The sequence below is a fragment of the Heterocephalus glaber genome, unplaced genomic scaffold, assembly GCF_053883595.1.
Source record: "Heterocephalus glaber isolate CG9 unplaced genomic scaffold, H.glaber_assembly_v1.0 deba00001472, whole genome shotgun sequence".
In the NCBI taxonomy this organism is placed as follows: Eukaryota; Metazoa; Chordata; class Mammalia; order Rodentia; family Bathyergidae; genus Heterocephalus; species Heterocephalus glaber.
Window position 1 is genome coordinate 14,532,877 of NW_028258315.1, and position 26,095 is coordinate 14,558,971.

General features: G+C 42.9%; 1 protein-coding gene across 5 annotated transcripts in view; it reads left to right on the forward strand.

Annotated features, from left to right (window-relative positions):
- Positions 1 to 26,095, forward strand: part of Jarid2 (jumonji and AT-rich interaction domain containing 2) — a 253,956-nt gene that overhangs the window by 171,040 nt on the left and 56,821 nt on the right. For 4 of the 5 annotated variants that reach the window (XM_021260621.2, XM_087181178.1, XM_087181181.1 and 1 more), the window contains one exon: positions 11,956 to 12,125. In XM_021260621.2, the coding sequence (XP_021116280.2) occupies positions 11,956 to 12,125 (170 nt within the window). Of the gene's footprint in view, positions 1 to 2,406; positions 2,598 to 11,955; positions 12,126 to 26,095 lie in introns of all 5 variants that reach the window. The other variant, XM_087181180.1, reaches the window with a different exon arrangement.

Genomic DNA, 26,095 nt, shown 5'->3' on the forward strand with positions numbered 1-26,095 from the left:
AGATTCTGATTTCTTGCTGTGTACTGGCAAAAGATTGCTACTTGCCATTTAGAATTACTAACTCAGAAGAAAGGGATCATTAAAAGAATTACTCTATTCAGGTAAGTCTGGTTGCAGAGGTCAGAGCTCACAGAAACTTGGAGCTAGATAGAACTTTTACTTGTCCCCTTTGCTGTCTGTCATTTTTACTTACTTTTTAATAGTTTAAGGAAATCAAAGCCCACTTTACCCTGACAAGTTAGTTGAGCTATAGCCCAGATTTTGTGATTCCACTGCTCTTTGCCTGGTGCCAGCCTGACCAAGCCAAGCCTCTTCAGGATTAATTGGGAGGGGAGGGGAGTCAACCAACAGAAAGTTCCTTTAGGCAAATCCGGCTATAGCAAACTTAGTCTAAATAGCTCCCTATGTAACTTAATTAAGACAAGTGCTGCAAATATTTAATATCCTGTGGTTTTTAGCATAAACAAACTATTTCATCTGTTTTATATGTAAAACACAAAGCGAAGCTTGTGAAGCAGTATGCTAGATGGCAAGAAATGGCATCAAGCAGTCCTCTGTACAGCAACATTCTTCTGCAGCCAGCTGATGTCTCTTTTTGTCATTGCGTGATGTCCTCACAACGTTGCCCACAGACGCCGATTGTAATTATGGGAACAGGGTGGGAGGTGCACTTGGACCCTAAGTCCATAGCTAGTGTTCTCCTTCTGCAGTTAGGAGGGAGTTGGCCTCTGCTACCCGCTGGGTTCACTTGAGGATGTGTTTATTTTCTCTTTACTGTTCAGGATGTTTACAGCCGCCCTGTGTGGTTTGCCTGCGACTGCACTTGCATTTGAATTTGGTGGGCAGCTTGCTCTGGGTGGAGGATCCCCCTCCCAGCCCCCCACAATCTCCAGTGCACACACAGGGTCACACTCTTGTTGCTTTGAGTAGCTGCCAGGTTTGTAGTGTGTGTGTGTGTGTGTGTGTGTGTGTGTGTGTGTGTCTGTGTGTCTGTGTGTCTGTGTGTCTGGGGGTAGAATAGACTGGGTCATTATTTTGGGGATGGAAACACAGGAAATTTTTTTCTTTTTCTTCTTTTTTTTTGAATAGGCCTTTCATCGAGTTGGCAAAGTGTCAGGGCCTGCTCCCACACCGGCACAAAGAGTGCAGCCTGGCTGGTCATTTTGCTATTGCCAAACACAGTTTCTTATTTTTTGAATGAACAGACCCTCCCCTCCTACCCATTCCTTACCCTTTGTTTAGAATTGGGATGTAATCTAAATAATTGGATTTACCAGCTTATGTGTTTAATATGGGAAAATTGAGTTATAAAATGGTGTTTTGGCACACATGTCTCTCAGCGAGGAACCAGCTGTGCACTGACCTCAGACTGCCCGGTCTTCCTGGCTCCTGCTCCCCACACTGCAGGCGTGTACGTGTGCGGTGTCCTCCTTGGGTTGGTAAACAACAAGAAACCCTGGACAGAAATGGAATTTAATTAACCTAGAAATTGCTGTTGTGCCATGGTTAAGGCTGCCCTGGAGACTGAGTGCCCAGATAGCAGTGAGCCCTTATTGCTGCACTGCAGTCGCCCGGAGGAAGCCTGGATGAATAGCGCCACCCTCTGCGAGAGGCTCCTTCCTCATGGCGGATGGCAGGCTGCCAGGCACTTCAGATGCCGAGTCCGAGGAAGGAGCAGCATAGGGGACGATTGTCCAGTGAGACCAACTGACACAGGACACTGTCTGCTCGCCAGTGGGCTTGCTTACAAGCCTTGCCTCACAATTTATTTTATTTTTTTATTCTTCAGAACTGAGGATTGAACTTTTAGGGCCTTCTCACTGGGCTACATCCCCAGCCCTTTTTATTTTTTAAGACAGAGGTCCCGTTCCATTGTCCTTGCTGACCTCAAACTTATGATCCTCCTGCCTTATTCACCCAGAGTGCTGGAATTAAAGGTGTGCGCCACTGGACCTGGCCCACAATTTATTTGTTAACCTTTAAAATAATACTAGCTGATTTTGTTTGTTTGTTTGTTTGTTTGTTTTTGGGGGGGAGGGTACTGGGAATCTGAACTTAGACCTAAGCATACTAATACTGAGCTACACCCCTACCCCAATGCTAGTGTTTATTTTGGCGTGTTTGTTCTTATAAGGGGTGCTTTTCTTTTTGAATCTAAAAACTATATTACGATTTATTTGAATGATTTTTTTTTTTTTTTTTGGTACTGGGGATCAAACTCAGGACCTTGGTGCTTGCTAGGCAGGCGCCGGAACCACTGAGCTAAATCCCCGGCCCTGAATGAATTTTTTTAAGTGATAAAGCAAGACATTTATTTGGCTGTTGGTGACACCATGCGACCTCAAATGAGAGGACACTATGGGGATCTGAGCAGAAAATAATGCTGGCTTGCCTGGCCCTGTGCAGGTGGGAAGTGAAGAGGACGGAGTGGCTGTCCCTGCTTTGAAGCTCATGCAGCTGGACCCGGAAGTACGGATGCTTCCTGGTGAAGGCCCTGGATGTCTGCAGGGTGTGTGGCCACGGACCGTGATACTGCATGGGGACAGATGCATGTGGTGCAGAGCCTGACTTTACTTGGCTTTGACCTTATTTGGAATGTGAGTGATGATGGGCACTTTGCTCAGTAATTTGTAATTAAGTGATGATGCAAATGACAACCACATGTGACACTTAGGCACTTAGTGAACCTGCATTCTGCCTTAGGGTGGATAGAGCTCTGCTGGGATGGTCAGCACCCTTACCTTGAGCGGAACCAGGTCTCCCCTCCTCAGTCACTGTTGGATGTGCCCTACATGCCCAGTAGCCTCTGGGGTTCCTCAGTGTAGCCACTCTGCCCTGCAGCTCCACAACCAACCTTTGTGTGCCTCCTGAATAACCATGCAGCAGTTCAGCTGCTTCCTCCTTGCTGCCAGCCCTGGAGGCTTGTTGTCCATATGTGGTAACTTTGGTATGGAGAGGTAAACTGTACAGAGGGGACTGCAACAGAGTACTGTGTAGGCCCAGAGAAGGACAGAGGGTGGGTCTGGGGTACATGGTGGGTCACAGATGATGCTGTTCTACGATAGCCATGTCTCTCTGAGGAGGAGGTGGCTTTTGAATTGAGATATGGATGAAGGAAATATTGCTTTAAAAAAACAAAACAAAACAGGTCTGGAGTGCTCCATGCCCTTGTGTGGCATGGAGGATGGGAAGAAGCCAGACAGGGCAAGATAGAGAGGAAGAGGATTCCAGATGAAGGAGCAGTTTTGAATAATCAAGGACCGCTGGGACCCTTTCTACACCTTCCCTCTATCTTCGGCCACTTAATGCCACGCACAGTGACACTCTGGAGTCAAATCAGTCAGCTGGCTTTCATTCCAACAGTAGGTCTTTCCCTTTGGGATGTTTAGTTTAAATCTGGACAGATTGTTGTTAGGATGAAAGCCTGTGGGATGCTTGGACACATGAACTTTGAAGAGAGGGGACACCGACCAGGTGGCTTTGTCTCACCTGTCATGACCAAACTCTGATCCAGGGGACCCCCTCCCCCCTGGAATGGTTGTCAGTCGAGTTCTGCCTCTAAGCTGTGTGGACCAGGCAGGTCTCACCATTTTCTGTTTATTCTCCCGGGGCAGTGATGGGTGTCACCAAATAGTTGAGACCATCCTTGAACTTGCTGTGTAGCCCAGGGTAGCTAGAATTTGTGATCTTCCTGCTTCAGCCTCCTGAATGTGTTGGGATCACAAGTATGTACAGCCGTGCCCAGCGGGGGAGCTTCTTTAGATCCCTGGAGCCATCAAAGTCACTAGCTTTTAAAGCTTACCCCAAATACCAAACAAATAATAGCCTAGGTCTATACTCTTCCAGGCTGGCTATTTGAATTTTGTAGTTATTTAGTTCATATGTGCACACAGCACACTTATGCTACTGAAGATGTGATTTGAAGCTTGTATTCCTTTACTCCTGCTACCCCAACCCCAGCTGTTACCAAATCTTTTTTTTTTTCTTTTTTTCCCCATTAACTTTATTGGTACATTTTCGGTATAAGATACAGTTACATTCATCATTGGGATCTTGTACCATTACGTGAGTCTCTTGGTTCTTATTTATTTTCCCCTTCCCTTGCCCTCCCTTCACCCCCTCCACCCTTCCCTCTTTGCAAAGACCTTGTTTCCATTTTTTTCCTCTTCTCATATTTTTTCCTTTAACTTTTTTCCCTTCCCCTACCCCTCCCAATTTCCCTGCTCTTTTAGACCTTTTCTTCCTGTTACACAATATCAATTATACATTTTTAAAATTACAATATTAAGATCTAGGAGACATTACCAAAGATTTTACAGAATTTAAAAGGATATAGAAAGCATATTACAAAAATCTTTTTTGAAATAAATTTGACAACTTCTAAAAAGTAACTTAGAAGACAAATTAATGAAACTAACTCTGAAGGAAATATAAAATTTGAATAGCACCTATTAAAGAAAGTATATTCCTAGCTTGAAAACCTACCTATATGACAACAGCAGGCTCATAAACATTTTAACTGATAAATTATATCAAACATTTAAAGTAGAAAAAAGAAGGAACACTTCTCCCCTCATTTTAGGAACGCAACATTGTGCTAATCCTAAAACTGGATAAAGATAATAGAAGAAAAATGTATGAACATAGATAGAAATTTGTTTAACAAAACAAACTCTTAGAAGTCAGATCTGGCAGTATGTAGAAAGTGGTTTTGTTATAGGGATGGCAGTGTTGGTTCAGCATTGGAAGATCCACCCCCAAAAGTCATCATTTTAACAGAGGAAAGGAAAAAGCCATATCATACTGTCACTAGTTGGAGAAAGAGTATTGGACCAAATTCTACAGCTGTTCATGGTAAAAGCTATCAGGAGACTAGAAGTAGAACAGAACCTTCTCAGCAGATCAAAGACATGTACTCCATACTTCCAACAAAAACTCCTTCTATGAACGAAGATACAATGCTTTCTCCCTAAAGTGGGGAACAAGGACATATATGCCTACTCTTCATCTGTCCATTAGACTTTGAAACATAGGTCTAAACCAAAATAGTCTGGCAATAAAATGACGCAACTAGGATAGGATTGTCATGGCAGAAGCAAAATCTTTATATGTAGATGAAATGATCATCTACAGAGAAAATACTAAGTCTCTAGGAGCCTCTAGAACTTGTACTTGAATTTACCAGGATTAGAAAACACAAGGTATATATAAAAATTCAGATCTGTGTATACTTGCTATAAATGAAGAACTGGATATTGAAATTTAAAAGTTATGTAGGAGTACAAAGGACCCAGAAAAGCCAAAAACAAAAACAGTGTTGGAAGACGTTTAGCACCCAATTTTAAGACTTCTTCTAAAGCTACAGTAATCAAGGCAGTGTTGGTGTAAGGAAAGACATCTAGATCATTTGAATAAAACAGAGAATCTAGAAATAGAACCACACATATATGGTCCACTGAGTTTTGAAAGATTATTTAACATTAGCATTTTATAGAATATAAACTCAATTCAAGAGCCGAGGAAGAGATAGTGTCTTCAGCAAATGGCACTACAACACCTGGTATCTGTTTATAAAAAATTAACCTCAACCCTTTTTTTTTCCCATACATGAAAGTAACTTGAAGGGATCTATGAACCTAAATAAGAAAGCCTAAAAGTAAAAAACTTTAAGAAGAAATTATAAGGGAAAATGAATTCAGGGTAGGCAAGAACTACCTAGGATACAAAAACATGATGTATAAAAGAAAAAAATTGATAAATGGGATTCCATCAAAATTTAGAACTTTAAATGACATCATTAAAATGAAAAGTAGTCCTTAAACAGACCATATTTACAATGAAAATGTATGAACATAGATAGAAATAACCTATGAGCAGAATATATAAAGAACTCTTACAGCTCAATAATAGACAACCCAATTAAAATGTAGACATAAGAAGATGATAAATAGCCAGTATAGCACAAGGAATGATGTGCAATTCTAGAATCAGAAAAATACTAATCAGTACAATAATAAGATTGAATTATACACTCATTAGGGAGATGAAGTTCAAAGTTTTAAAAGCCTTGTCATGACTTTTTTTTTTTGTTGGATTCTCCCCCTTTGCGTTTAATTTGTCACGCCCAATGGATTCATTCTACTGGGTTTCCTGGGGTTGTGATCCTCATTGTCTTTTCCTAGGTTATTGTCTAAAATTTTTTGGAGTGCCAGTTTGGTATTCATGAAGTTCCTGAGGTGCTCTTTATTATGAAAGTATCTTATTTCTCCATCCATTTTGAAAGATAGTTTTGCAGGGTACATCAATCTGGGTTGGAGGCTGTTTTCCTTTAGGGCTTGAAATACATCACTCGAAGCTCTTCTTGCCTTGAGGGTTTGCATTGAGAAGTCTGCTGTGATTCTGATGGGTTTTCCTTTGTATGTGATTTGTTTCTTTTCTCTCACTGCTTGTAGAATTTTATTCTTCTGTTGGATTTCTGGAATCCTAACTATTATGTGCCTATGTGTAGGTTTTTTTTTGATTAAGGCTATCTGGAGTCCTATATGCCTCACTTATCTGTATGTCAAGTTCTTTTCCCCTCCTTGGGAAGTTTTCTGCCATCACTTCTGTGAAGAGTTTTTTTATGTCATCTGCACTCTCTCTTCTTCATTGACTCCAATCAGTCTTATGTTATTCTTCTTTGCATTGTCTAGCAGCTGCTGGATTGATTTCTCATGTTCCCTTACAATTTTAAAGCAGTTTTTCTTTCCCTGGTCACTAATTGCAATCTTATCTTCTATATCTGAAATTCTATCCTCACATTGGTTCATTCTGCTGCACAGACTTTCGATGGAGATTTTAATCTCTTGGAAATCTGTTTGTATCTGTTTTATGGATTCCATTTGTTTCCTATGTTGGGATTCCATCATGTTCCTCAAGTCCTCTATTTTTTTAATCTGTGTCCTCTCTAGATTTATTAATCATGTCTTGCACCATGAGTAAAATCTTTGCTGTTATCTGAGTAATTATTTCTGATTTCATTTTTCCCAGATCCTCTTTTGTTGACAGTTCAGAGAGTCCAGGTGGTTGAGAATCAGTGTTCTATCTTGTTTCCCTTTGGGCTTACTGTAGGTGATCTGGAAGTCTGTTTTTGAGGCTTATGTGTCTTCTCATTTCCACGGTGGGGGGTGGGGGGTGGGGGGTGTGTGCTTCTGGCACCCACGCGGCTCACCTTCTCTGCCCTAGGAGCTTGGGATGGCGGTGGGGGAGCTTCCTTCCTGGTGCTGGGACCGGCTCACCTTCTTGGCCCTAGGAGCCTGGGATGGCAGCAGGGGAGCTTCCTTCCAGGTGCTGGGACCGGCTGAGCTTCACTGCGGGAAAACTAGTCTTTTGATCCTAGATGTGTTTTTGAGGAAACAGTCCACAGTTTGTAGAGGTTTCAGTCCATAGTTGGCTGGCTCCAAGGCAGGACTGCATGACCAAGGGGCACAATCCCACATCTACCTGACCAAGCAGGTTAAAGCACAAAGCAGGAAAGTAACCTTCACAAGCGACACAGCAACTTGCTGCTAGGTCTGGAATTCAAAGCCAGCCTATCTGGCCTCCACCCACTCTGATATGCTGATTTCTTTTATTCCACCTGACACCAAATCTGCAGGCATCTTGATCTCTGACTTCCCAGCTTCTAGAACTGTAAGAAATAAATTTCTGTTTCTTATAAATTAACCAGTCTCTTTATTGAAGGCCTAATCGATAATATTTATTATCACTATTTTGTAGACATTTCAGTGCAATTTAGCTGGGTCCAAGTCAGGGTGGGGGTGGGAGGGAGCATCTCAGAGGAGAAACAGTCCATGGCAAAGCAGAGCAGGCAGAAGGCGGCAAAGCAGCGAAGTAGCCTGTTACCAACTCTTCATATGCTCAGTCATACAAATCAGTTCATCCCATCATTTACTTGGTATTGTGCATTTATATTGACTTCCTGACAGGTTTTTGTTTTTTGTTTTTTTTTCTTTTGGTACCGGGGATTGAACTCGGGACCTTGCACTTGCGAGGCAGGCAGTGGAACCTCTGTGCTAAATCCCCGGCCCATGACAGGTTTGGTATAACTGGTTTCTGCAGCATAAGGGTACAGTTGAATTCTAAATAAAGCTGTTTTCTGTAAGGAATCACCTTAAAGAATCAGACTAAGATGTGAAAGTGAACCATGTTTTCACTGGTACTTCTGGGGCTTTTGTGAGGATCAAGCGCCTGCTTATAGGGCTTTTGTGGCTGTAAGTCAGGGGTGGGCAGGGTTTTGCTCTCAAGCCCAGATGCACTGGAAGGCTCACATTCTGTTTTTCTGGGCCCCCACCCCCACCCCTGATCCCCTGTGACCCTGAACCTCTTAGTATTTTGTGGGTAAAACATGTTTGCTCTGCTGATGACATGAAAGGAGATTTTCTGGGGCAAAGGCCAGACCCCTGTGTCAAGGTGGCGTAAGTCCTATGAAAGGTGAGGACACCCCTCCATGTGGGGCTGGGTGCAGCCCCTTCAGTCTTTCATGCCTGCTAGTGGCCGCCTTCCTCCACCTCAAGCTTTACCTGCTTCTTCTGCCTCCAGCATTTCCAGGTGCATATATTCAGCGCATGTGGATCTCTCTGCCCCATTTCCTTGTTTCCAGCATTGAAGAGGGAATCTCCTAACTTTGAACCATACCTACACTGCCTAGAGCACTTGCTCCAGGGCTTAGGCTTCAAGATGTGTTGCTCCACCTCCTCGGTTGTGTGAGGCCAGGAAAGCCGAGTCCACAGCTCCCGGGACTCCAGGATGAAAAGCCACATCCCAGACCTGTCCTTTGTGGACAGGAGGCACTTAGTTGCCCGGTTTCACCTGGTCCTCACAAATGTTTAATCATTGGGGAGCTTGTCTTCTTTCTCTGAGGGTAATTTATTTTGCTGGCACTTTTTAATCTGTTACGACCTTATTGTTCATAGACTTCCTGAGAATGTCATCAGGCACAGAGAGCCTTTTCTTTGAACGGTGGTAAAAACACTTTATCGTTGAGGTCCTGAAATTGTGAAGTACCTCCCTCGTGGCCCACTCTGCCATCTGTGTGTTGCCTGTGTTTACTGGTTTGCTTTTCATTATAGCTGTGCAGTCATCTCATCATGTTTGGTATTTGTTGTTGCTGACTTTAAAAAAATGCATGAAATACTTAACATCCTGTTCACATGTAGGTAATATTTTTTATCAAATTCCTGCAGTACCCAGAATGTGAATTGGGTCCATTTAATCTGCATTAAAGAGTTGTTAATTAAAAAAAACCTTTCAGTAGAACAAAAAGTTAGAGCAGTCAGAATTAGAAAACGAATTTCTTTTGTTTTAAAGCATGTAGAAGCGTGAAGGGGAAGAGGCGCTGATGGTGAAGTGGGGTCGTCCTTGGGTCTGCCTGTTGTCCGTCCGTTGTACAGGGCATTTGGTGGGGCTGTGGACTTGTCACACACAGTGCAGTGTCCCTTGTGGCCTTCCCTTCCTCAGAGGCGGTGTGGAGGCTGCCACCAGGTACCATCAGTTTATTGAGTACAGAAATTGAGGGTGAGCATGTAGATACTTACAGCAGTTGGCCAGATGCTGTTGTATCTGTTGAATGCTGTAATACAGTAGGGCTTGTATTTTATCTACTTTAATTATTAAAAAAACATACATACATTTGAAATAGTATTCAAAGGGCGAAAAAATAACTAAACACAAAACTGTCTCTCATCTCAGTCTGAGCAGCTCTGCTCTAATGATTTCTGAATATAGTGGACCCTCGAGTTACGACCGGCCTGACATAGGAACAGCTTGGGTTACCACCGGAATTTTAGTTCTAACTTATGACCAGAGACTTGAATTACAACCTGAGCTCTGGAGAGAACATTACGACATCTTTTCCTGCGTGAGGTTGAGAAATCCTAGACCAGTGTCTAAGGATACTGGGATCTGCCTGTACACAGGAGAGAGACTCTGAAGGCTGTGTAGAGGAGCCTGAGTCTTCAGTTGACCAACTTGAGTTACAACCAGCTCTGGCTAATGAATTGAGTTCATAAGTCTAGGGTCCATTGTCCCCTTTTCTCTCTAAATGTGTTCCTCTGTGCCCTTCCTCTGGCCTTTAGTAGCTTCTGAGGTTCCAGGCAATCAGTTGACTGCAAAAGAAGCTCTTAGGGTATATTACCTCATTCCCTTTCCTTTGAGGGTTTCTGTTCATCTTGATTCTTCCTTCCAGTGCCTCAGTGGTGTGACTGTCTCATTTTGGTTATTGCTGGCTTCTGAAGTGCTTGCTCTCCATGGGCTGCGGTGTAGTTTTAAAGGCCTGGGTTGCCCAGTAAGTTGCTGGAGGAGTCCTGCTGTCTCCTTTTGATCCTGTGTCAGTTTGTGTTGGGAACATGATCCAGACAGTGTTTTGATGGGGTCAAGGGAGGGCAGGAGTAGATTACTGGTTAGAGCGCAAGGAAGATTAAGTTTAAAGTGAGAAATACCTTGATTAAAAAGCAGGAGATAGCTTTCTAATTAAGCAGGGCAGGAAATAAAAACACCTAACATTGTGACGTTTAATATTTTTTGAGGATGGGGGTTTATAAAGTAAAATTTAAAGATGTTCATTTGTACAAAGTGAAGTGTTTTGAGCATCAGCAAGGATATTACTCCATGTAACCTATTTCCAACAATGAGTTTACAAGGGAAGAACTATTTGTGTTTTAGAAATACATCTGATTGCTTTTTATTTCTTAATAAATTTTATTAATTGATTTGAGTTTGGAGGCAATATCAGTCACTCACAGTGTTTGATACTGATTTGAAATTCTAACCAGACTTATTTAATACCTGATATACCATGGGACTTTTCTTCCCCCTTCCCATGTGTTCCTGCCTTCAAATAATATCATTTCTTTCTGTCTATGTGAGCAGGACTAGAGGGCTAACTTGAAGCAGGACATAGGCCAGTTCTTATTCTTAGAGGCACTTTCTGTCCTGTATGTTGAGGTCTTTACAATTCAAGGAAAAGCTATTATTACACAATTTGTGATAAAAGTTAGGTTCTACTTATAGCAAAAACATTAGTGTACTTGTCTGTGTAGAAAAAAGGACATCCTCTGTTGGCAGCAATGTTTGGAAAGAAGTAAAGAAACAGTTCCAGTGTTCATTAGAGTTCAAATGCGTCTCACACATTAGATTTTCCGGATGAAAGGTGTCTCTTTCTGGATGTCTGTTAGGTGGAGGAGTTGAGGGTAACAGATCATCGTGGTGTTGTACTAGGAAGGGGCCCCTTTTTGAATCCCTGACAAAGGAGTTTGGCTTTGACCTTGTCTGCAGAGGCTAACCCATAATTTGGTGGGTTTTGAAGAGGTTGGCTATGCTACAGAGACATTTGGTTATTTTTTGTGTTTTAAAAGCTTTAATTATTTTAACATACTTCTGTGTTTGAATTCAGAAGAGAATAGAGGTGGGACTTGGGTGATTTGAGATAGAATACAGGAGAGTGCTGCATAAACAGTTAAAAGTATCCCACATGTCAGGGTAGAGTAAGAGAGTGTGTGTGTGTGTGTACAAAGGATCGGGCACTGTGTAAAAACAATAGTCATTTGCCTTTTCTTCCTCACTGTGTGCCTAATTAGTGTAAAAACTATGAATCCTCTACTGTCAAATATTGTGTCCCATTTTCTAAATACCCAGGCACACATGTAGTTGGTGCACATAAATACCCTCGCACACACAGTTTCTGGTGCATATTTTATATCCATGTATAAAACAGCCCTTTCACCAAGTTTATAGCCCATTAAAGCAGGCCTGTGGTTTATGAGAGTGTGAGAGATATAGAACCTTAATTAGAAAGAAAGAGTGTGCTTGAAATGGGGTCTTTTTTTTTTTTCCCTTTTTCCTTGTGTGTCATGATTTTATTGCTGCAGGTAGGACTGTATCCTCCGGTCTCATTTTAATTTTCTTTTGCTTTTGCAGGCCCAGGCTGCAAGCACAAAGGAAGTTTGCTCAATCTCAGCCGAATAGTCCCAGCACAACTCCAGTGAAGATAGTGGAGCCTTTGCTACCCCCGCCAGCTACTCAAATTTCTGACCTCTCTAAAAGGAAGCCTAAGACAGAAGACTTTCTTACCTTTCTCTGCCTTCGAGGTAAGCTTGGTGCCAGGCTGTTTGGAAGGAGGGGCCCAGTTGACAAAACCGTGGACTGTAAGGGCATGCATGGAGCCCTGTTGGCTTTGCTCTCTGCCACTCTTGTCCTTCATTTCTCCAGCCTGGTGCTGGGAGAATTTTAAGGAAGGAACCCTGAGAAGGAGCTTTCTGGCTTTTTGGACCAGCTATTTGTTGGGTCTTCATATTTCTTCTGTTTCCATTTGAATTTTATACCCACTTCTTTGCTTCACGATGCAAGTTATAAAGTTTGTAGTTTGAATTTTAATTTAACTTCTCCCAAAATTCAAACCCCTCTACTGCCACCACTTCCGATACCTTGTCACCTACAGTGCTGACTTGTCACCTGCTGTGCGAGAGGAATCGTGGATGGGTATGAAGTCTCCTCTCCTTGTTTCCTGAGGCCTGTCAGAAGTCCCTGCTGCCCGAGAGCTTTCCTTTACCTTGTGAAAACCAGCAGTAGGACTTTTTACTCTTTTTTTTTTTTTTTTTTTGGTGCCGGGTATCGAACTCAGGACCTTGTGCTTGTGAGGCAGGCACCGGAACCACTGAGTAAATCCCCGGCCCAGTAGGACTTTTTAAAGTCTGCGTCAGAGAACATACTTACTCGTGGATATGAATAGTATGCACCAACAGGATGCAGGCTTTTCTTTTTTAACAAAGGATAAGTTTGAATTTAAATAGAACTGCGTTTTCTAATAGTTGAGGTAAAAATAAATGATCTTCTAGGAGAACCTTGAGGACCTTGGAGGGAGGGAGCTGGGGAGCCATGACCTTGGCGTGTTCCCCGGGTGAATTTAGTTGGGAAGATGAGTGGGAAGAAAGACTGTGCTCTTGCACTTTTGTGGAAAGTCTCCAGGTTCAGGCTTACTTTGTTTTTTGATTTTTTTTAAAGAGGAGATTGAAGTAAGGGCATTGGCACTGGGCTACAGTCCCCAGGCTGTGTGCCTTCCCTCCTGCTCTTGTTTTTTATTTTTCGACCACTTCTTAATTGCCCAGGTTGGGCTTCCCCTCCTGCCTCAGGCTCCCAGAGTGCCTGGACAGCAGGTGTGTGCCCCCACTTCAGGCTTACGTGTACTTAAAAAAATTTGTGTTTTAAGTATTTTACATTATAAGTAACTGTAGGGGACAGGGGAAGGGGACGTTACCAGAACCTCTGCAGTTAGTCCTGGTCTCCTGCGAGCCACGGCAGCACACGGCGAATTACAGGAAAGGTAGAAAAATGAGACCGAGAAGAAGCTGAGCTTTGGGTCTGATCAGTGCTGCTCTGGGCGGCAAAGACAAAAACCCCTAGCTTGCAGCACCTTTTATTTAGTACATCCAAAGAAACAAATGTAACAAATGAATAATGTAGATTTCAATATCATATTGGGATGAACAAGGTGTAACAAAAGACTGGGTGGGGGGCGGCGGAAATCTAAGAACAATGAGGAGCTATGCAGATGAAGATTTAGTTCCTCCCAGGAGCTACACAGATGAAGATTTGGTTCCTCCCAGGGCGGCTCCCACAGGTGTGCTCTTGTCCTGGAGCATTACAGCATCATGGGATCATTGAGATCTTCCTTGTGACCTGAGGCCAAAATGGAAGTATGTCTTGGAGTGTTATTGCTGGCCTGTAGGCAGGAGAACTAGGCCTACTCAAATGATTTCTCCCTAGAATTATGTAGCATTGCTCCCAACAAGTAACATCTTTCTGGAATCTTTTAAGTGTCTGCCTGGTGCCCCATCACCTCTCAACCCATTAGTGTGTATTTCCTTCAAATAGGGGCATTCTGTAACCATCCAGACGAGGAAGTGCACAGTAACACACACTCTGCACCCCGTGCAGTCCGCACACCCCTGTTTCACATTGCTGGCAGTGCTCTTTCATGCCTGAGTCCGGAGCAGAAGGGCTCGGTTTACAGCCTGGCATTGGCTTCAGTTGTCCTGTCTCTGTGGTCTGTCTGTTCTGGAACATGTCCTGAGTATTTGCTTTTGATAGCCTTGGCACTTGAAGGTACGGTCCAGATATTCTGTAGAATGTTCCTCAGTTTGTGTTGCTTGGTGTTTGTTCATCATTGGATTTCAGGTTTGTGTTTTTGGTTGGAGTAATAAAGTAAAAAGTGATGCTTCTGTTTTTGTCATGGGGTTGTCTTGGGTGGCACACAGTTTCAGCCCATCCCTTTTTTGGGTGATGTTCATGTTGCTTATTCAATTAAGGTGGGTCTGTCAGGAGGCCCCAGTAAAGTTATCCATTGCAGCCTTTGTTATTTGTAAATGGTCTTTTAGAAAATTATTTGAAATTGCATCTTTTCTTTCTCAACCAAACTAAATTTTTTTTTGGTATCTCTGTGGACTTCCTATTTTATCGAAAGACTTGTGACAGGGAAATCCTTTAGGTATCATTTTGGTTTTGTTCTTTTGATATGTTCCTGTCATGCTAGAGCTTTGCTGGCTTGCAGTGAAAGTGCTCAAGTCTCATCTTGTACCTTCCCCATTCTCAGTTCCGGAATTGGTCATTTCACCAAGGAGCCTGATTTTCTTTTACAGATAACTGATGTTTAGAAGCCAAGATGTGGGCTTTGGGTGTGCTCAGAGCTATTGGAGTGCTGTTTATTTTAGCTGTTGTGTGTGGCCTGAGATTATATGTGTGAAAGCACATGCACATACATACTTTTGAGTATATTTACAAATGTATGTACAGCTCTTTGTATATTGAAATTCACGAGTTAGCACCTTTACCTCCAATTTCAGTTTAATACCAGTGGGCTCTGGCTTTCTTCCTTTCTACATTCATCACTAAGAAACTGGGCTCCTGTTGTCTTTACTATATTGATTAACTCAGTCATGTTGTGTAACCCACCTGCCATTTTTCTGCCTGTGTGGAACATGGCTAATCTCAGTCAGCTCTGATACCCTTTTAGAGTTGCTCCTTGCTCCTGGTCCCTCACTCCACCTCACCAGGTGACTTTGGTTAGGGGAGACCCATGTCTGTTACTATAGGTATGTTGGTAAACCCTAGAGATTCTCTTCAAGACGAAAGGAAGGAGAATAATTATATTTCCTTAGCATTTGTGCATCCTTTGGCCATTAATGAAGGGAGATGGGTTGGTGGACTTCCCACTGTTCAACTTTGTTATTTTTGACAAAGTTCCTTGTTGACTCTTCTGATCCCAAGTATTCAATATGAAGATGAAGAAGGAGATGTGAGAAAAAGAATGACCGATAAGACTGTAGGCCATATGGGATAGGGGATATTGGGATTGGAGAATGAACAGGACAAGGTGCTCTGAAGATGGAATTTAAGATAAAGGAGACTTTGAAGGGTAATCAGCAACATGAGTTCAGGTCAGTAATTAAAATTCTGTTATGTGATGAGACTCTTAATTTGATAACTTAGTTCATGTGGCTTTTTTTCCTTCCCCTTCTCCCTAAGGATGGAACTCAGGGCCTTTCTACTGAGCTACATCCCTAGCTTTTTATTTTTGTATTTTGAGACAGGGTCTTGCTAAGTTGCCATGCTGGACTCAAACGTGTGATACTCCTGCTTTAGCCTCGAATATGCTGAGATTATGGGCACAAGCCACTGGGCCCGATTTCCCGTGGCTTTTTAACACTTGCGTACCGACTTGAACCACTGGTGGTACATGCATGACTGTCCATTTTGGGTATCATGGGACAGTCCCATTGGTTGTTACAAACCATCCAGTGGGACAGTCATGCATGTACTGTGTGTGTTAATGGCATTTGGAGCTAGATTTTTAAAAAAGACACCCATGACTCAACTCTGTTGGTTACTTGAGGAGTTATTTTGGCATCTAGAATTGCTGTGGGCACTTTGCTTAACTTACATTTGGAAATAATAGTCTGTGCCTCCAAGAGATCCACTGTGTTCATTAGGATATCTGAGAATTGCTGTCTTGATCATGGAATGTAGGTGTTTGAGCCTTTAGTGTGGGCTGGGTATGACTGCTGTTTCTATGTCTCAAAAGATGTACAAGTAGAGAAATATAACAGGGATCATCTCAGTGACTACATGTAGGTGGAAACACCTGTGCCTATGGTGCATGTACCTTATTTTTAAAATCATGTGGTTCTGGGAGATTGGGGGACAGGACCTCTCTTAGAGAGGTGTGCTTACTGCTTTCATAAGCGGAACATAGAGAAAATCTTACCAAGCACCCAGCTTGGAAGTTTCCTGTCGACCTGAAAGTGACATCTTTTCATAGACACAGATTACTTCTTAGAGATGTCAAATGCAAGAAAGATCTAAATAAGGGAAACCTAGGAGATGTGTAAAACAATTTTGGAAAGATGCTCTGAGTCTTGGTATTTATTTCTCCATTTATGAGCCAGAAAATAATGAAGGGTTTGTTTTTAGCTAGTGTACAGTAAAGATTCTTACTGCACTCTTACTGTTCCTCCTATCATTTTATAGAGAAGCAGTATTAAAAGTGAGTCAGCATTTCATCTTTCATTAGTTCAGGTGTACCTGTTCTGTCTGTGAAAGCCCAAAATGACAGGTGATATATGTTATGTGTTTATGACCTTGGAAATCGAATAGAAACATATTTCAATTTTAACTTACAAAAACTAAGGTGTTAACCTTTTTATCTGTGTCATAGAAGTATTTTTTACTCCTCTTGGAAATATCAGCAGAAAAACAGGCAAAGAGTAAACTCAATATAGCCTCCTTTCTATTTCTCAGAGAGAGCCATTGTTAGCTGTCTCCTTGGTGAACACCTACAGCTAATGTACTGAGGAAGCCTTCTGTGTGCGTGTATATAGTACATGTAACTTCCCGAAAGGGTATTGTATTCTGTTTTTCTCTTTTTTATTATCTCGCAAATACTTGTCTGTCATATTTTACCAATTAAACAGTGTTCCATTTTGTGGATGTTTTGTAATTTATCTAATTCCTGATTTATGTTTAGATTCCTAAGTATTTGATATCAACAGCTTGTAATGATGAATATCCTCAGTGAAATCTTGGCTTCCTCAAGAGCCTTTTCAGACAAAGGTGACAGTTGTGAGTCTGATTCATATTCTTAACACCTACCTTCTAATTGTTTCATCTTTTTTGGTGTCAATTTCAAACCACATGGGGCCTGTTAGAACCCTGAACCTCATGTGGCACATACAGAGTACAGTTATTCTGTCACCTTTGGGTGACAATGGGCAGTGTTAGGGCTAAGGATGGCAGTCTTCAATAAGCCCATTATTTACGGGAAAGAAAGGCTAGGGCTGGGCATTTAGCTCAGTGGCACCATGCCTGCCTGCAAGTACAAGGTCCTGAGTACGATTCCCAGTATGGCAGAGGTCTAGCTACAGAAAAATGAAAGGATCACATCAAAGATCTGGAAGTGACATTTGTGGTCAAGGATTAAGAGTCATTCTTTTCTCTAGTCCCCAAGTATTATAATAATCTTGGTGCTGATTTGGAATGTGGATGTGAGAGAGTAAGTGATCAGACTTCGGGAAAGACAGCAATGGAGTTTAAGCTTTCTTGTTGTCCATTAGTGATGGCTAGAGGGCCCAAGACCATGCCTTCTTCTAGAAATCCCATTAAATACCTCTTTCAGTCACTTTTCCTGTGGCTGAACACGAACACTTGACACTCGCAACCTAAAGGGTAAGGTAAATTTGGCTCATGTTTTTTTTTTTAATTTTTAAAAAAATTTTATTGGTACATTTTAGGTATATAGTATAATAACATTCATCATTGGAGATTTGTACCTTAACATAATAGGTCTTGATTCTTATTTTTTCCCCATTCCCCTGCCCTCCCTTCAACCCCTGCCCCCTCTCTATTTACAAAGACTTTGTTTCCATTTTTTTTCATTTTCTTATGTTAGTTCCTTTCCCTTCTTTCCTTTCCCCTACCCTTCCCACTTACCCTTCCCCTTTGCAGCTTTTCTTCCTCTTTTGGCTCATGTTTTAAGGGGATTCAGTCTAAGGTCAGCTGGCTCCAAGGCAGAAACAATATGGCAGAAGGGCATGGTGGAGTAAAGCAAGGGTACAGTGGGAGGCAGAGCAAGGGTGGAGGGGTGAAGAAGAGGAGGCCAAGATGGGACATAGTCCCTGTTGTCACACCTCCATGACCTACCCAGGCACACTCAGAAGTGTGCTCTACCAAGCTCCTGAATGGCTCCCAGATGAACTGACACAATCAAGTTTAACCATCAGTATCTTTAACAGGAACCTTAAGATGGGTGGTAGGGGAACTCTATACCATTATTACTGGGATTAGTGTAGATAATGAGCCAACTAATCATTCTGGGTTAAAGAGCTGAGAGATTTGTTAAGATTGAGTCTTAAGGCACCTGGCAGTCTTATCAGCCAAGTTTGGCAAGGCTCTTTCCTCTTCTATTTAATGCCATTGCCTAGAATTTCTACAGGGAAAGGGGATGGAATGAGCAGTGCAGCAGGGACTGAAGTGTTTGCCTGCCATGTATTTATCTTTAAATAGCTGCTTTGAAGGAGTCCACATGTCTCTTGCCAGAGGCATAATTAGTATCTTCCCTGGTTACACACGGGGAAGGGAGTTTGTATCTGTGCTGCGTGCAGTGATTCGAACCATCGCTGTATTTCCTGTCACCAGTCTCGTTATTCTTAATGAGTTCTGTCTTCTTCTCTTTGTTCTGACTATAATTATTAAGAGATTTAAAAGAGCTTAATGCAGCAGAGCCATGGCAGGTTAAATGATTCTCTTATTTACATTTTTCTCTTTATGGGGTCTTGCAAACGAGGGGAATTCCCAAAGGGGACTCCTGAAGCATGCACACCAACACACAGTTCGTTCTTAGGACCAAGCTGTCACAGATCAATGTCCCAACCTGGCCTGGGAGGAGAGCCTTTGCTGGGGGGGTGGGGAGGGGTGGGGATGGGGCCAGGGTGCTCCTAGTGCATATCCTCGGTGCTACCATTATGAAACAGTGCAGTCTTGTTTGAGGACTGCCTGCCTTTTGTTTGCCCTGTCTTAGAGAATCTTCCATGATCAGCTGTCATTCAGTTGCTGATTAATTCAGCAAATCTTTATTGAACCCTTTTTATATGCTAGACCCTCAGAAAACTGAGATTAGATCTGGGAAAGCAGAATCAGCTCGTAGATGAAATAGAGGATGGAGGATATGGTAATAGAAGTGTGCATGCCAGGGGTGTGAACCATAGGCACTCTGACCCTCACGGACTGAGATGCTGCTGAAAGGAAGGGACATTTGAGCTGCTTTTAGGTATATTAGAAACCTTTGCAGAAAGGCTATGGGCTGGGAAGAAATACCCCCGAGGCCTCTGCTAGGCATGGCTTCTTCTTGGGATGAGTTGTTGTTGGGGTTTGCTACTTAGAGGGCTTGCAGTTACAGCAGAGAAATTAGGGTGCAGGTTAGATCCTACAGGCCCTGGGTTAGATGTTGGGGCACTACCACTGAGGTTTCTCAGCTAAGAGGTGACTGAATATGCCTCGCAGGTTGGGAAGCTGATTCTGGCCACATTTTGATAAATGATGCTGAACGAAGGCCATTATGGCGAGTTAAAATACACGTGCAGGCAGAAGGCTATCAGATCCCAGAAGATTCTTCCAGATGACTTAGATTTATCTCGGCCAAACTTTCCTCATCTATAAAATGGGTTTTCTAGTTTCTGTAGCATGCTGGGGAGGTGGACCAAAGCTAATGATGTGAAACAGGCCCCCCAGCAAAGTGCCAGCAACAGTCAGTCCTGTGCATTTACCTGTTCTTCCGTAGTGAGTTTGCACAGAGTTTGCACTGAAGCAAAAGGGGGCTACATGTGCTATTGAGGCGGGGCAGTCGAAGGCACCACAGGTGACAGGACAGTTGGCCCATGGAGTGTGCTGTGAGGCTCTCACTGGCAAGGAGCACATATTTTGATTTATTCCTGGCTGGTCTTCAGCATTGAGGAGAACATAAGTAGGGCAAATGCAAAAGTCTGGGGTGATTTAGAGGTCACAGAATAAAAGGGGATTAACTTGCTAGAAAGCAATTAAGTAATCTCCCAATTGCAAGAAACACTACGGCACTAATAATGAACTTCCTTGAGCAGGATGGGAATACTTTATATTATAGAAGCTCTTTGGGGAGGGAGGCACACGGTCACCGTGTTACACAATGCTTTTGGTGGAGTTGCATCTTAATTTTTGAGACTGGCAACAGTGAAAGTGGTGTCACTACTTCCTTGAAAGTCCCAAGGCCACCTCACCCTATGTTTTGTCCAAAGCAAACCAGCTCTTTGTCCCTTGTACGCTTGGTCTCCTCCCCCTACTCCCGTGTTTCAGTTCTGCTGAGCAAGAGATTTATTTGCTAGGATAGTTTATCAGCCAGTAATGAAGAAATATGAAACCTTGGAATTCTTGAGCAGAGGAGGAGAAGGATGGATCACTTTTAATTGCTCTGTGACCTTCATCAGTGAAGGCGCCAAGAGGTTTGGCTGGGAGGGTTGGCCTTTCTCCAAGCTGCCTGGCCTCTGAGCTTGCCGGCCCTTGCGGCAGATGAAGCAGGTCCCCCTTTCCCTGCCTGTCTCAGGTTCATCCCTGTCCTCCTCAGTGTCTAACTCAGAGAGTCTCTTAGTATGTCCTATGCTTTTTGAAATCCACTGAGAGAAAGGTAGACGGAGACAAATCTTTTCGGTGTTGACAGTGCTGTTACCTTGCTGGCTCCTTGGTGTCCCCGCGTCCTGCAGGAAAGATGAGGACTCTGTGTGCCTGTGGAGATCCGAGGAGGATTTGCATGGCTTTGAGGTTGCACATAGACTTTGGTGATTTGTAATGATTGGCCTTTGGTGAATTTAACTTTCTAACTTGGTTCTGCTCTTTAAGGTGAGATAATACTGTGATGGCTAGAGGTTATGTAGGTTGCACTGAGGTGACTGCTATATGGTGTGATTTGTGTATTCAGTCAAGACTGAGAGAGCCACAGATCTCATGGTGTTTGGTTGGAGGAACATTTGTGTGTGTTTTCAGCCTGCTGTGCAGAGGACATTGGGAAAGGCTTTTTGCTACACTGGTGTTGGGGGAGAAGGGGAGCCTATGACATTCTCATTACCCAGGTCTTGTGTTTGGGGTCTTGCCATAACGTGGGGAGTTTCCTATATTGGGGCTCAGACACATCTGGGTGCATGTTGCATTTAGGCCAGTGTCCCGGATGGGCCCTGTATTACCTCAGGTATAGTTTTTTCCTGAAGAAAAAGTTACACAGCTGAAAGTTTTTCACTGTCATGTGGCTTCAGTGTCTGGCTTTCTGTAACCCTTGAGTGCATTTAGCATTTCCACACTCCTGGGCCCCACTAGTCTGCTTATCTTCGCATTTGGGAAAGAAGATAGGGGAAATACCTAGCCTTTGCTCTCTCCTTTACAGAGAATGGCATTTTATAGTCATGGAAGCCTACGAGTTAGCCTAATAATACCACGTTACTGTGAGTTGTATAGAGTGCCTTTGCATACATTACCTTAAACCTTTTGGGTCATAACAGTTGTTTTGGCTGAAGATAGTATATCCATTGTGCAGGCAGGAATGTGACTCTTATGACTCTCAGAAGCTACTGACTCTCAGAACTGAAGCCTCATTCTAGAGTTTTTATTTCTGTAGAGTCATTTCAATAGTTGGCATCTCTTTTTGGGTATGCACATGTTAGAAAGAAACACAATTTTTAAAAAAGAAAGAATTTTTAAAAATCCAACTCAAGGATGGGCATTATTGGACAGATAGCTCCTCCTTTGGGGCTCTGTTTGCAGTCTTTGGCATGGCAGGCTGTTCCCCTGAGCCCTGCTACACATTTGCTTGTTGAGGCCTGGCTTTAGATGGATACTTCTCTTGGGAGTCATAAAGGCTGACCAGGAGATTGCATGCATTGTGCTACAGTTGTCTGGTCGTCCTCAAGGGAAACTTCATGTTTACGTACGTGAACGAATGTGTAAGCAGGCATGTGGTCTATTTGGAGCCCTGCATTAGTGAACTAAGGGAGTTGTTGGAATTGCTGCCTTCTGTAGCTTCTCCTCCATCTCAGGAAATCAGTAGATAACTATTCCTCTTTCCCCTCCCTAGTCTCTACCAGTTCCCTTTGAAAGTTTTTATTTTCTTTTAAATTTAATATGGTAGTAGGGACTGATTACTTCTCATTCTGTTTGTGTATCCTAAGTTGAATCCCAAGAAATGTGAACCGAGTGGGCCCACTCCCATGTTTACTGGGTTAACAGGAGAATATGATTCTCCAGCTAAATGACTGTACAAGGGAATCCCTTTAGGGTCTTTCCAAAATAGAGCAGAGCTATGTTTGGCTTGTTAAGATTAAGAACTGGTGGATGGAGGGAAGATAATGGGAAGGAGGGCTTGTCTGTGTACATAATTTATGGAGAGGAATTTGACTTTATAGAAACCAAAGCCCAAATTAGAGAAAGCAAGCTTTTTGGATTAGAATGATTTCTGTTGTGGTTGTAACATACCACAGTTTGATTTTTGTCCAGATGAAAACATTTGGTTTGCACTTCAGTAAATATTGTGGAGACATTGCCAGCTAATTCTGAAAAGTAATGAAATACAGCTTTGGCAAAATGCAGATGAATTCCGTACTCCTGATTCCTCTCATCTGATCCAAGTTCAGATTTTTTTTTCCATATTTGCTAATACACTCGAATAATCAAGAGAAAATTGCCTATAATTTTAATAGAAAACTATATTTATTATCAGTGAGTATGGCCCCTCTTCCAAATAAGCCCTACAACTCAAAAGCCTCTAAAACATTCACCCCTCATTGATTACTTCCTTCAAACTACAGAGTTTGTAATGGAGAGATACCTATGATGTAAGCCCATGTGATGAGTCAGCCGCCCGCTAATTGATGGCCCAAAGAAGGCTGTGTTTTAATGGAGCTTTTGCCTTAACACAGACAGTCTTTTCTTTTTTTTTTTCTTTTTTGTGGTACTGGGGATCGAACTCAGGTCCTTGCGCTTGCACAGCAGGCGGTGAAACCGTAGAGCTAAATCCCCGGCCCAACATGGACAGTCTTAACAATGGGAGAATCTGGCTCACAAGAGGTGCCCACCAAGCCCTTTCTAAGACCACCTTGTTTCGCCGTCCTTGCCAGTGGTATAGAGCAGGCTGCAGGTGAGTCCTGCTGTGGAAAGGAATTAGGTCTCCTTCCAGGCGTATTTTCTGGTTGTGCGTCACCTGTCTCTCAGCTGTGTCTTCCTGTTAGTTATCTTTGCAGCTCTCTTCTCATTTTCTTGAATGCTGGACCCACGGTGAGCTTTTCAAAACATTCTTCCCCCTGACCTTTTTCTTTGGTACTTGGAATTGAACTCAGGGTCTCACACCTGCCAGGTAGGCGCTGTACTGCCGAGCTACATCCCCGGCCCCCGTCTGACATTCTGAAGAGTGACGTTTCCTTAATACATTTCTAGATATGAAGCTGGCCCTTATGTGCAGGATTTACAAGTTGTAAATTATTACATAACAAAAATTTTAAAAGCACCCACTTTGCTCTTTCCAAATCCTAAATATTAATTTAACTTTGTGTTGACTCAGCATCAGTATAATTTGGAATAGACCCAGTTACCCCTTGTTACAATGAGGAGTAAGGAATGATTTTCCCTCTGATAGTAACAAATAGCCCAGACTGCTGTGTTTTGAGGGTTTAAAAATATCTTTTGTTTCTAAAAACAACAGGTTCCTCTTCCTCCTCAGCACTTATTGATAAGTAAATAACCAAACTTGTATCTAGGTGAAGAGAAAATAAGTATTTTCTATATTAAGTGGTTTTCAAGATGGGAATTCTCCCCTCTTACATATTTGAGCTAGCTGTTTTCTAGGTAATATTCTACAGTGGTCACCATTTTTCTCTCTCATCTTAATCATTTTTACTTTGCAAAGGCTACAAGATGATCTTAATAGATTTTATCCTGACAAGAGAGCAGAAGCCTGCTTTCACTTCAGTTTTGCCAGCATTATATGTAGTGTCAGCCTCTCTGTGGGTTTGCATGTAGACATGCCAGCCAGACCCCTAGAGGGATTTTTCAGCAGCCATGTGGTAACACTGTGTGTTATTCAAGAATTTAGTCTTTTGTACCTGCATCAGTTTGACTGGCAAGGTTAATGACATGTATGGGTAGGAGGGCTCAGCCAAATTCTGGAGGTCTGTGCCTTCTAGGGGAAATGCTGTTCTGCTAATCGTTCATAGTTGCCCTTCCCGTTGAATGGCTCGTGAATGGATTGGCAGTGGCTTCTTGCAAGAAGATGCCTACCTTAGAAGGACAGTGAGGCCACATTCAGCTCACTGGGCTAGTGTTGGCCTTAATGGGTACCTGCCACAGGGGAGAACTGGCACAAGACTAACAGTGGAACTAAGGACACCCCTCCTCTGGTGGTGGTGAACTGGCTTCCTCAGCTAGAGTTCATTGAGCTTAAGTCCTTTTTTTCTAGTTTCTCTTCTCCGGGAAAGCTGTTTCTCATCTGGCTGGGGAACCCATCATTATCGTTTTTGTTTCATGGTACCTTTAGGTCCAGACCAACACGTTAGCCACCTAAATAAAACTAGAATCATTTTTTTAGTTAAAAGCAATCTGCTTTTATTCTCCTGTGTCCATACTTAGAAGAAATCATGTCCTGTGGCATCTCTGGATTGTATTGTTATCACCTTTTGGTTTGAAAGCAGGTTGACCCAAAATTCTCTGCTCCTTCTTGGTCTTCTGTTTCCATTTCAGTTAGTCTCTGTCTTGCTGAGGGGCTGCTGAAGCAAATCCATTGGGCCCAGAAATATAGGTCAGTGGTAGAGAGCTTGCTGGGCATGTGTGAGTCCCTGGGTTCCAAAAACCAAAAAAGGAACCTCAAAAACTGTTCCTAAGATCATTTTTGTTTTGGTGTTTTGGTTGAAGAAATTGCCTTATCCTTTGCTAAGGTGTGGATGTGGTGTTCTCCCGAGGATCCATAGGAGTGGATGCTAGGTCTCTGGGCTTGCCTTGGTGTGGGGATGTGGGGCTTAGTGGGAAGTGCTAAGGGCTTGCTGGGGATCATGCCCCCTGAAGGGTGTGGATAGCTTTTCGTAGCTCTCCTGAGAGGGTTGTTGTAAAAGGAACAGGCTGAACCCTACTCGCCTTTCTCTAGTTTCTGCCTTCGCTTAGGATTCCCCTTCTGAGGTAACACCCACAGCAGGGCCCTTGCCAGAGCCTATGCCTGTGCACACTATATGAACTTTGAACCTCCCAAGACTGTGAGGTAAATCTTTTTTCATAAGTAGCCTGTGTCGGGCATTCCATCACTGTAACAGAAGCTGACTAGTCAGTCCACACTGCCTTTAGGGTATTAACAAAACATGCAGGCTGAACTGAGCATCGATATGTTTTCTCCTAGTTAGTTCTTTGGAACATAAACTTGATGTTCACCGCCTTCTCTCACCATCTTGAGTGTAAGGACTGTGAATGGCTCCATGCTGCTTCTATAGGGTTTGAGGTTTACAGAATCCTCAACAGATCCAGTAAGTGCAAGTTAATTCCTTGCTTATTTTTTATCTCTTCCATGTGAATTTTTCTGATTCTCTTTGAGACAGAAGATTTTTATCAGCTCTTATTGCCCTACTTTCACATTATTCGCTGATGGCCGCTGTTGCAGGGCTTATTGCCTTATCTCTTGAGGGCCAGAGGAAGGCTGGAGGGGTGCTGGCTCCCAGCCTGAAGTGCATCCCCGACCCTTCCCCCCTCCTCTCTTTCCCAGTGCTGCTTGCCTTCGGGAAATGGCACAGCTGGCTGCAGAAGATGCTGCAGAATCTACACACAAACCCTCATTGTTTTTAATGGTCATCTGCCTTTCTGTTTCCTTCCACTACTCTGTGCATCCAAGATTCAGTACAGAAGGGCTGTATTTAAGATAAATTCAGCATGGACATTTTGATCTGGAGGGAACTCCTAAGATTATTTAACCTATCCCTTCTGTTGGACAAAAGAAGGAAACTTAAATAGAAACGTCCAAAAC